Here is a 12,783-nt window from a genome sequence, read left to right on the forward strand (position 1 = left end):
ATTGGAATGCAATAAAAAGAATTTTTAGATATCTCCAGGGAACTAAAAATACTAAGTTAACCTACTCTTGTGGTGAATTGGAACTAGTAGGATATAGTGATGCTAACTTTGTAGGAGATGTTGATGATAGAAAATCAACAATTGGTTATGTCTTTCTCTTAGGAGGAGAAATTTTGTGGGCCAGTAAAAAACAAGGTTGTGTTGCTAAGTTTACAATGAAAGCAAAATTCATTGCATGCATTAATGCAGCCTCTGAAGGTGTATGAATCAGAAGGTTCCTAAAAGAACTTAAGGTGGAAGGCCTGAACTGTGACTTAGCTCTTATTTACAATGACAATGAAGTTGTCATTCAAACCATAAAAAATGGGGAAATTGGCTCTTAAGGGAGGCATATAGAGCTTCAATACACGTATTTATTTGATATCTACCAAAGGAAAGAGATTCGAGTAGAGTATGTGCCTTCTAAAGATATGCTAGTTGACCCTTTTACTAAAGCAATTAGAAGTGAAAACTTCAAAAGGCATAAACTAAATATGGGTCTTAAATGCTAGTTCTGATCTCAAACATAAATGGCCAAGTGGGAGATGTTGTTCTGAGTGGCCAGATGCCCTCGATTCAAAATAACCTTGGTGTATGGACAAATCCTACAGCTGATGGCATAGCCTAAACCAATAGGTAAATATCTTTGACTAGTCTCCTTTTCTTGGCCCATTTATAGATAATCAAACTGATGCCATGTCAGCAAGACTCTTGCTTGGTGTGGTCAAAGTTTGGTAAGGTAGTTGAAAAATCTGGGCAACTAATCCTATCTTGTGGGACCCTTGTCCCTTGATCCAAGAGGCAAAAAGAGTATAGAAGGTTAGGAAAGTCTCGGATAAGAATATTTTGTACCGTTGAAGCCCGATTATAAATATGGGGTTCCAATGCACCTTGACACACAATACATTCTAAGAAAAACCCTTGCTACCGACTTTCTCCTTGAGTCATATTAATAGGATCGGTACAAGTGTGTTAGCCCCAGCTGTTACTAACTTTTGTATTTGCAGGGATCTTCAGCCACTGGGTGGAAGGAGGAGACAGAGGGAGAAGAGAACGAGTGTCTCATTGCAACACTCAAGGAAGAAGAGAGGAGAATAGAACGATGTGGTTTACACGATTCCAACCACACGAACCGAACTCCATGTTGTAAATTTACCCCAAAAAATAGTTTCCATAAATCCGTTTATTTCCCCTCTTCTCATTCTGGCCCAGATTTACTCTATTTCATCCACTAGTTTTCTTCGGTTATCGCTGATAGCTGTTGGTCGCTGCTGATCGGAGAGGAAGAGAAAGAATAAAAAGAGATTCAGTTAGTGTAAGGCCCGTTCAAGCATTGTTAAAACATCTCTATGCTTGTATACTTTATTAGGAGATATTCTCAATACAATGCTATAATGGTTGTTGAAACGGATTCTACATAATCTGATTTCTACTTTCTAGTAAAAACGGTTCGGTATGGCGAGAGTGGTGAGAGGAGTGCGTTTAATTCACCTCGCAAGTTTTCATCACACACGTTTCATAAAACGCGTAACGGGTCTTCATGCTGCGCGTATCAACTCTGCCGTGATAGAAGCTTCTTTCGGTGATTACGAATTACGATATTGGGAATATGTCTGTGGGTGGTGGTCTGGTGGGCCCGACTGCAGTCTGTCCCGTGGTGACTTGTAACCCAGGTCACGGAAGAAAGTGAAGAGATTGTCTCATGACTAGACGACCAGAAGTTGTGGTCTCTGGGAGTATACCAATAGCAGGAACACACGTAGTGGCCATTAGTCAATAAAACTGTTGTGCTTCCGGGTTTCGGTTGTTGGATAGTCTTTTTCTTTGTTGTTTTGCAGTTGGGGGTAGAAAAGCAACGAGATTACGCAAGGATACAAAAGTTTGAAGATGTGACCCTACTTGTCCGCAATCCGGAGGACACAGACACGTCATTTCGTGAGGTTTCTCTCATTAGTTTACTAAAAGGTCTAGGGCTATATATCCCATGACATCATGGATATGCGAATGAGTGCGTGCGTTTCAGTGTGCATCAGCAGAGCCAGAGAGGAAGAAGAGAGGCCGAGTCCTGTCCGACTCCGAGACACAAGTACAATGGCAAAGGTTGCTTTTGAAGTTGATGATGTTAGGATCCCTGTAATCGATCTTGATGACTTTCCAGCCCAGTCGGACAAGTTGATTCGGGCTTGCGTGGAATGGGGATGTTTCAGGATCCTCAACCACAAGATTCCGGCCACCTTACTGTCTGACATGAAGTTGGTGGTCAGATCTCTGTTCGACCTTCCCAAGGAAATCAAACGCCGCAACGGTGACGCCATCGACGGCAGCGGATACCAGGCTCCTTCCGAGGACAACCCTCTTTACGAGGCTTTTGGTTTATACGACATAGCCTCCAGTGAAGCCGTCGATGCCTTCTGTACTCAATTAGACACCCCTCCACAGAAAAGGTACCTACCATACCGTATGAATTATGATGATAATATTCTGTCTTTCTTTCTTTCTTTTAATTTAAGGTAGAGAATTAATTTGATGTTAAATAAAAAAGGTAGAGGAGGCCGGCCGCCGGGTAGATTTTTCCATTTTGGTGTGTCTAGTTCTTCTCTTAATTAATTCTCTCTTTATAGTTCATAGAATAAAAAAAAAAAGAAACCCTTCACTCCTTGAGGCTTCTTAAGCTTCGAGTGATGAATAAAATTAAAATTGATGGGAGGATGTGAATGCGACACTAATAAGTAATGGCAGGGAGATAATCAAGTGTTATTCAAATGCAATATACGAGCTAGCCATGGACATAGGGCGCAAAGTGGCAGAGGGAAGTGGTGTAAGGTGTGATCCGATCAAAGGGTGGGCATGCCAATTTAGGATAAACAGATACAACTTCACTCAGGAAACCGTGGGCTCGTCTGGGGTTTGCATGCACACAGATTCCGGATTCCTTACCATTCTACAGGAAGATGAATGCATTGGAGGCCTAGAAGTAATGGACAAATCAGGTGCCTTTGTAGCCGTCGATCCCTTGCCAGGTTCTCTCCTCGTCAATCTCGGGGACATCGCCACGGTAGGTGCAGAATATCACATCACCGGATTCTTTAATTTCTTGTGACTACACCATCCAGTTGATTTATTATTAATTCTTTCTTAATTTCCACTTGAGTTGAGGTCACATGCATCACTCACATGGAGTCCACTTATCTCTTTAATTAACCATTTGTGATAAATTTTTTTTCATATTAATTAATTGAATTTTAGATATATTATAATTAAGATAGAAATTAAAAATTAAAAAAATAACAATATGATTAAAAATAAATTCAAATATTTAGTCTTGAATTATGACATTATGTATTTTTTTGAAAAGTTGGATTATTGACCACCATCTAGATAAGAAACATCAATGCTTTTTTATTAGTTTTGAATAGGAAAAAATATAATTAGAGTCGGTTGTATATTTAAAATTTGGTTACAAGTTGCTCCATAAATCAACAAAACTCTAACAAATGGCTTTACATTTCAAGTTATAAAAACCCTCGTTATGTCATCGAAAGGTTATGTGGCTATTGCCAACATAAGACTCTTAATCCATATTGGACATAATAAAAAACTCATACCTAAATTGCCGTCTAATGTTGGGTGATTGGAAAAAAAAAAAAAAAAAGAGTTTTTAGTTTCTCTCTCTCTCAATCTTCCTCACACTTTCACTCACAGTCATCTTTATTTGCTCAACGACTATGTGATTTGAAAATAGATAAAAATGATTTTTGGTTTCTGTATTTGTGTTCTCTATATCAATTTCTCTCAATCTCTCTCGTTCTTTTTCTCAATCGATTTCTCCTTCCCCCTTAATTTCTATCATTCTCCTTCAATTTCTCCCTCTCTCGTTTTTTTATTTTCTTATTACACACTTATATAATATTAATCATATCGTATAAAAGAACATGAGACCAACTTGGTATAATTCAAAAATTATTACACCAAATTGATAAAATTTATAAGAAACTCTTGGTTATGAAATTTACACCAATTGGAGAACGATATAGATTGAAGGAGAAAGAGATTTTGACCGAGAGGGAGAGTGAGGGGGAAGAATGAGAAAGATTGAGGGAGAACAATAGAGAAAAGAGGTTTTGATTTGGCTACAGACTAAAAAAAAAAGAGAATGGGAGAGACAAAGGGAACGGGAAATCAAGAGATGACTATAAGAGTAAAAGAAGGGAGGAAGATCGACAGATAGAGGGAGTGGGAGAAAAACTGAAAACCTATTTTCGATATAGGTTTTCTGTTGTGTCTAACGTGAAATAAGAGTCTTATGTTGGCAACAGCCACATAAGCCTCTGATGACAAGGCAGGGGTTTTATAATTTGAAATGTAGATCCAATTTTCATAATTTGGTTGGTTTCTAAACCAGCATGTAACCTAGTTTTGAATGTACAATCGACTTTGATTATAATTTTCCCTTTAAATTATATATTTCATTTACATTATATAAAATATTTTTTCTTATCACAATTAATATTTGTTTGTCTATGGTATTATTTTACTCAAACCACTAACTCACCATCTAAAAATAAAATTTGTTTGATTTCTAAGTTGACATTAAATTCTGCATTACATTTCCATCATTGGAAATAAAATTGTTTGCATTGCATTACATTTGACCACAAATGGTGAAATTGCTTGCCCACCACTGGGAGGGAAGAAAATGGTTTTGTTTTCAAATTACTTTTCAAAATATTTATTTTTAAACTATTAAAATTAAATATTGTGGATTTAATTACAAGAATTTAATGATGAGAAAAATATATTTTAAATATAGGATTTAATGAGAGAGAATATGAAAATACTTTTATTTCCAATTGGTTTTTTATTTTACATTCCATTTTTATCATTAATAAAAATATTTCTTATTTAACATACTTATTATTGTTTAATATGTATGTTAAAAATGTCCCCAATTTTTTATTTTATCTATTTTTTAATTTTATTATTTAATAGTGGCAACATGGATTAACCCCATTTGACCCAAAATGATTTAATTTCTTACCATCACTTAGATGAAAATACTATTTTTGTTTGGTATATTTTAAAGGTATAAGCTTTTATGTTATTGGAATTATTAATTTATTAAGTATGAATTTAATTAATAGAACTTAATGATGAGAAGAAATAAAAATGACTTAAATATATGATTCAATGTACATAAATACAAGTTAATAACTTAAATGTTGGATTTAATGAGAGATGATTGAATGCATTGAATATCTTTAAATTACTTTTTTTTAAGTCATTTAATATCAAGAACCAATTATCCTATTTGCCCTTATTTTTTATAAATATAAAAGATTAAATATTATTCTTAAAAAATTCTAAAAATATTTTTGATACCATTCTTTCTTTTAAAGTAATATAGTTTAATTATTTGTGTTTAGGCGTGGAGCAATGGCAGATTCCACAATGTGAAGCACCGGGTACAATGCAAGGAAGCAGCGATACGTATCTCGATTGCTATGTTTGTGTTGGGACCAAAGGATGAGGCAGTGGAGGCCCCACAGGAATTCGTGGACCCCCAACATCCTCGCCTATACGCCCCTTTCACCTACCTACATTATCGGAAGCTCCGTTTATCTACTGGACTGCGAGCTGGAGAAGCTCTACAACTTGTACACCAAATTGCCAGTACAACCAGCTGAGCCCAGCCCATGTTTGTAGTCAAGGAAGTGAGAGTCAGAGAGCAGAGAGCCAGCTAGCTGCTGCACCTGCTGCTTACTACCTGCATACCATAGTTAATGACTAATGGATCTAGGTGGTCCGGTAACCGGTAGTGGCACCCATTTACCATATATAGTAGTTTTAATTAATGTTAATTTAAATAAGCAATAAGCAATATATAAATTCCAATCACTTGCCCCTTAATTTGTAAATGGCAACTACCATGCATAATGACTTGTTTATATATGCAACCAAGCAGCTAGCTAGTCATTGTGAATTTGTGATTGGGTTCTCAATATAATTTTCATGTTTTCAGACCTTTGATACAATTTTCGTCTATATATATATATATAATACTTATTAATTACTAACTAGTTACAATATGTAAACGTATATTTATATTTGATGAATGAATACATAGCAAAAGCAAAAGCTGGTCGCAGGAGTACTCATATAGCCCCTGTCCATGATAGCAGAAGTAGTTAGTTAATGTGGCTAGATCATATCATATGGTGTTCAAATTAAAGCCTTCTGATCAAAAGCAATTGATGCTGTTCCAAGTGCAGAAATCTCCTTGATGATCAGTTCCACGCCAGACAGTTCAACAACACAATAGTTAACATTCAGCAGGTCAAAACGCAAAATGCAATTTAGAATAAGCAGCCTTAATGAATATGAGTACAACAACCAGGCCTATATGTTTGCAGTATGCTTATCAAAACCGACCAAAAGATTCTCTCTAAGAAATCCATTTATTCAACAGGTTTATTACCCCCTCCCAAAAGCTATCCAAATATCAAATATTTGACCATCCCAACCTTAGATTGCAAATTACATCATTTGGTCTACATATATAACCTCCATAAAATCAAACAAATATAAAAATAGATCTGGAAAAGGCAAATGAGAAAAATAAAACAAATTGGATCCATGAAAATTAAATGTTTTTTCTATGAATTTGTATACTGGCAAGAATTTATTGGCATAATAAATTTCTTTTTGTCTAAGTACTATTCAAAGGAGTTACGTTCACGCAGGCATTCTAGAATCTTAACATTTTTTTATGTATTTCTATAATTTTCCTTATTTGTAACTTGTAATTCTATTGTATTGTTCATTTAATTTCATATTTCTTTCAATCACATTACAATTAGTCAATGTTTATTTGTATTTGAATCAAGGATTGCATGGTTCTAGTCCACTAATAAAGGCTATGTTTGGTTTGAATGAAAAAGTAGGGAAAGGTAAGGAAACCTTTAGTCTCCGTTTGATTTGTGGAAGGTATGGGTGGGATGGGAAGGTGTAAAAATTTAAGTTTTCATTGTTTGGTTTTATTGGGATGGGATGAGAAAGTGTGAAAGGGGACCGAAATGGCACTGTTCACCTTCCTCCTTTGTTCAAGACGAACAGAGGTGATAGCTACCCCCTTCATCTCCCGCCCCTCTCCCACTCTCTTTCTCCTCTCTTCTTCTTCTTCTTCTTCTTCTCGTTTCAACCTCTTTGTTTCCTCGACATACACATCGACAACCTATGCTTAAACTCGGGAGTAAAAAATTCTTCCACCTCATCTAACTTCAATCTCAGCAATGGTGTCCGGTCTTCCCTCATATCGTCAATGGCCAACACCGGCGTGACCCACGCATCCCCGTTGTCGGCCTCAGATATGATGCACACCACCCTAGTACTCGAAGCCCGATTGGCATCCCTATTCGCACTTATAAACAAGGCTCCATGTTTGCTGCTTTGATAACAAAATCAACTGTTGGAAACCAAGATACAGATAGAAGAAGTTGCTTTCAGCATTGACTTGGTGGAGAAGATGCATATGGGACTCTCAGCATCAACTTCTTCTATCCGAACGGGGAAGTTGTTTTGGATTTTGGCCATTGCGAGGGATTTTTGCCGTTGTGTCGATTCCTCTATGCTAGCGGTGGCATTGGTGTTGGACACCTATGCTGGTGTCCTTGAACAGGACTGTGTTGCCGGATTTCTCTGTTAATGCGTGTGGAACCTTCGACATAGTCGTTTTATGGGAGGAGGGAGATGGAAACTCGAGTTTTTTCACTAGGGTCACACTGTTTTGGTGTGACCCCGAATCTCCAATTTTGGGATCACGCATCCCACTTTTTTCTCATCCCATCTCCCTCTTTCCCTCAAAACAAATATGAGAAAATGGAATATTTTTGAAATATTCTCTTTTTCCTATCCCCATCCAACAAATCAAACAGAACCTTACAAACCTTGTATAGGTTTCCCTACCTTTCCCTTCAAGCCAAACATAGCCCAAGTGAATTGGTTGATGGCTAGGGGTGGATTCGAGCAGATGAGAATAGTACGAGGCTCGAGCTCGGCTTGCTAAGGTAGTATGAGGTTCGAGCTCGAACTCAGCTCGAGTCAAAAACTCGTAAGTTCGAACTCGGCTTGAGAAAAAAATGTTCTATAAATATATATATATATATATATATATATATATATATATATATATATATATATATATATTATTTTTATTTGATATTTAAAACATTAAGAATTGTAATAATTATTTATTATTATAAGAGTACCATTAACGTCCTATGCTCGATCTGTTGCTCTACCGATTTCTTAGAATGCTGTAGCCCTTTGAGTTGTAGAGCTTCGAGCATCTGCTTCAGCGTCTCCAGATCCTTGGCTCATCGATTCCCCATATCTTCAACCGTTTCTCGATCTCTCCATATAGAGAGCCCACTTGCTTTGGCTCCGGAAAGAAATCCTGCACATAAGAAAAAAACTCTTACGTTGCCGGGGCGCTTTCCATGTGGATGCGGATTGGCATCCGCTCGGAGATTTTGATTGCTCGTGTTTCGGTTTTCTGACGCAGAAGTCCATTAAATCCGGTGTCCTACCGTTTGATTTATTATCTTGCCGAGCAGCATTATCTCTTGCCGCATTGCTTATGACGTTGCTTCCGAAATTCGTTTGGCAAGACTGCTTCATCTAGAAGTTGTTTTCGTCTACAAAACGATACTGAAGAAGATCTCTTGACACCCTAGACTCTAAAGCATATCTCCTTATCTCAGGCTGATCAACTTTCTTAAGAGGTTCACGGTTGGAGTCCGGCAGCACCTCGAGGCACATAAGCCGTACGATGACGCTGGGCGAATGGTGTTGCTTATCATTATCATCGGCAGACGCCGCTTCTCTAGGGTTTACGCTGCACTGAGTTGCAATGAAAATTGCTGCATTCATTCGGATCTCCCTTTCCATCAACAGTAGGTCTGCTATCCAGAGAAAGCCTTGGTACTTCTTTGAACTTCCACGAGGATTGTAAACCTTCCTTGAAATTGAACACTAGAAAAGGAAGAGGCATTTTCACCGGAGTTGAAATTTCTAGCACTGGAGAACGGATTTTCGGTGTGGAATGCTTCACATTTTCTGGAGATGACCGCACATAAGGTTGCTTTTATTGTTGCAGGTTGCTAGGGCACGCTGGAGATCCCATGGAATTCTCCGACTGCATTGTAGAATCGACTGCCTGAATTTTGAATAAAACGTATCAAAACAATTAAATCCTTTTCCTTCTATTAATTTTGTCATTGGTGCAGGAAATAAATGAAGTGAGAAATGGAAGACGGAGAGAGAAAGAGTGGTAAGGACTCTGACCTGGGACTCTGGGAGGGAGGGAGGCGTTTGGTGGAGAGGCATTTCCTGGGCGAGTAGCTGATGACGATCAAAGAGCTGAAGGAATACAGCAATCTGTGTGGTATTTACGTAAAACAAAGTTAATGATGAACTAAAGCAAAAGAACCTATCCGTAGGCATTTACGTTTTTTAATGTGCTGACTGATAAGATATCGAATTATCACAAATCGAAAGTTTAGATATTAAATTGTTGCATCTTAAAATTTAGGGACCAGAATAAAGAATGTTTTTAATAAAAAAAACAGAATGTTTTTAATAAAAAATAAAAATCACAAATAGAATGTTTTTAATAAAAAATCAGAATGTTTTCAATATAGAATGTTTTTAATAAAAAAAAAAAAATCAGAATAAAGAATGCCACGCGCGTCGAGCGGAGAGAATCCACTGTTTTTGATCCGTGAATTTTCGCTCCTGAAACAAATAACTCGTCTCTAAATCCGGATTTCGTTCATATATTGGCTTTCACAACACTTGCAGCATACATTGATATGTAAATATTTCCTTCCTTGTTGTTAATGTATTATATGAAAGTTTCATTTATTACGGAAGATTTTCTCAGTGCACGATTAGCGAGGACGGTGCGAAGAAACAAAATTCGATATGGACTCCGGACTCCGGAGTTTGTGGGCAGAAATTGTTTCTGCCAAATCCCCATAAATCCCCTTGCACCTGCTAATAACCTAATTTCCGGATTAAGCTAAAAATGGCAACGGAGCGGCATGGAGACGTTCCCGTGAAAATTTTCATTTCGTCGTCTTATCCTCACTAATGGAAATAAGCTTATCTTTATTCTATAAGGATTCCTATTTTTTATTATTTTATTTAAAAATAAAATTAAAATAATTAAAATTTATAGTTTTATTAAAAATTTTAAACAAATTCAATTTTATATATATATATATATATTAGTGGGAATTGAAGGGTCGATGAGGCGAAAAGTATTCTCCCCGTCCCCATCTCATCCTAACTTACAAAAATGAAAATTTTTCTATTTCCATCCGTACAAATCATTCTATCCCTCTCTATTCAGAACGAGATCGAAGAAATGAAAAAAAAAAAATACCATCCCTAAATTAGGGCGCACAAATGAATGAAGTGCCGACAAACCAAAAACAATTCGGAATATGCAGCACTTCCATCAAGTCTAATGACATCATGGCATAATCCAAGGGCAAAGGAAGTGCAGGTGCTGCAGATTCCGGGCTACATCGTTATTTTCTTGGGCACAAAGCAACTTCCCTTGATTTTCCCAGGAAATTTCTGATTTCCGATTTTTGAAAAGAATAGGAACGCACTACCCTATAGTCAAGGTTGCTCTCTAATATGACATCGACTTTATAGCCCATAGGCCATAGCAGATGACGCGATGCTCCCATTTCTGGATATATTCCAAATGTGTTCATTCTAGATGTTGCAGTTTTTCTTTGGTTCCGTAACGTCCTCTGCTTTACTTTTCTACTTCTTTTCGTTTCACATTCAATTTTTTCTTCCTCTCAGTCTCAATTTCACATTTATCCGATTTTGCATAAAATTATCCCCTTTTCCAATCTTTCATACCATTTTATTTCTTCACAACCAATTCTGAATAACCGACTCCGAATTGGGAACATTTCCCCCTGCATAATATGCAAGAATGAGATGTTCTTCATGAATGACTGCGATAAACGTAAGCAGAGTTCTTATGGACAGGAGATCCAGACTCATCTGAACTTGTCTCATAATCGTCACAAAATTTATCCTCACAATACTTACAGCAAACATTTATGCACTAATATTTTTTTTTAAATTCAGATTGGCACCACACAGAGCCCCCTCCATATGCACATCTCAGCGTATATATTAGGAACATCTACCCGTGAGAATTCATATGTTTTCATCCAAAGGAAGATGTTCTCTGGGCAGAGCTGCAAGTGTTGTGAATTCCGGGTAACGGTGTAAGAACAAATTTTGTGAGGACTGAATCTGAATTTTTATATGCATATCGTACGATTTTCATTAATCCATCTAAAAAAAATGAACGTATAAGGTTTCCCGTATTCCGTATGTAAGTTGTTTCCTACTTCTGTTTTTCTCATTGTAAATGAGGGATTAACGAACAAAATGGCAAACAGTAGACGATGAACAAATTAAGAAAAATTAATCAAAGAATAGGAAGGGACGATAACCCCGAATCCCTATTGCTTTTTCCATGAGATTAAAGACTGGACAATATGAAAAAGAGAAAAAAAAAAAAAAAAAAAAGAACTGAATTCGAATTTCGATCCTCTGTTTTGTTTTTACAAAAAACCAAAAAAAAAGAGGGGGCTAACCGAGGAACAAATTAATAAATCTTGCTTGTATTTATCATTCAGCGATGCGCCCTTCGTAGATAGTGCTCAATTTCAATCGAAATGAGCGCATCGCCAGCCTAGTTCGTCTAGAACCGCTCCTCTGTAACTTTTTCATAGACCCAGATCTCGTAATCCCGGATTGTTTAGGTTTCTGAAAACTCTTGAAGCCGACAAAATCGTCATCCTCTACAGAATTCGTTGTATAATTGACATCAAAGACAGGCGAAACTCGTATCTTCTTACGACGGGTGCCATCCTTGGTGGACGATTGAGAGAGGGCCAGACTGGCTTTCACCGCCAAGGCAGCCATATCGGAAGCTGATAAGCGGTAGTGCGACCGACTCAAAGGCAGGACGAAATAGATCTGACCCGCTTGGAGGTATTGAGCGGAATCGAGCGGCGGAATGTACTCATCGTAGTAAAGGCTATCGGAGTTGCAGAGGAAGAAAGGAGAGGAGGAGGAGGAAGAGGAGCTTTCCATTTGGAGCACCTGGGATACAGTAATAGGAACATAATATTCAAGGAGGTTACCATTGGTGGAGATGACTTTAGCCGTGGAAGGAGCAGAGGACTTACTTGATTCGGAGGAGAAGCAGGAACCCATGGTGAGTGATTTGGAGCTGAGAAATTAGAGGAAAATGTGTGTTGAAGTCGGTTCAAGTTGAGAGGGAGAGAGGGAGAGAATGAAATGAAACCAAATGGCTTGGGGAGGAGGTGGTCGATGACTTGATGATTAAAATGAGTAAAGTAGGGAACGGACGTCAGCGAAGCCGTCATTCCGTTGATGGTTTTGACTTTGAGCTGTAGGGAACGGACTCCCTGTAACGTGGCACGCGTATCACATAACTGATTACTGCACCTGCACCAAGTCGTTCGCACTTCCAGCCTTCCAGGCAGGAAGTAAAGGGTTGTAAACTCTTTGGCTTGTCGCTCAAGGACACACAGTCAGCCAGCCAGCCCGCCAGGTGTGACCGTGCGTACGGAAAGCTTACAACTCAAGCGGGATTGAGCAACTCATGAGGGTGGAACAGTG

General features: G+C 37.8%; 2 protein-coding genes across 2 annotated transcripts; one reads left to right on the forward strand and one right to left on the reverse strand.

The window, feature by feature from the left end:
• The first annotated feature begins 2,030 nt into the window (after nt 1-2,030).
• On the forward strand, nt 2,031-6,071 carry LOC148849677 (2-oxoglutarate-dependent dioxygenase DAO-like). The gene is made up of 3 exons (XM_088942662.1): nt 2,031-2,483; nt 2,779-3,094; nt 5,463-6,071. Exons 1-3 carry the CDS (start codon nt 2,032-2,034, stop codon nt 5,721-5,723), a joined length of 1,029 nt encoding a protein of 342 aa, XP_088798788.1. The 5' UTR covers nt 2,031; the 3' UTR covers nt 5,724-6,071.
• A 5,475-nt stretch (nt 6,072-11,546) lies between these two features.
• Nucleotides 11,547-12,466, reverse strand: LOC148849678 (uncharacterized). The gene has a single exon (XM_088943205.1). It carries the CDS (start codon nt 12,352-12,354, stop codon nt 11,764-11,766), a length of 591 nt encoding a protein of 196 aa, XP_088799331.1. The 5' UTR covers nt 12,355-12,466; the 3' UTR covers nt 11,547-11,763.
• Between the last annotated feature and the right edge of the window lie 317 nt (nt 12,467-12,783).

Source organism: Nelumbo lutea, chromosome 5, assembly GCF_056320005.1.
Source record: "Nelumbo lutea isolate HS-2025 chromosome 5, American lotus-T2T, whole genome shotgun sequence".
Lineage (NCBI taxonomy): Eukaryota > Viridiplantae > Streptophyta > Magnoliopsida > Proteales > Nelumbonaceae > Nelumbo > Nelumbo lutea.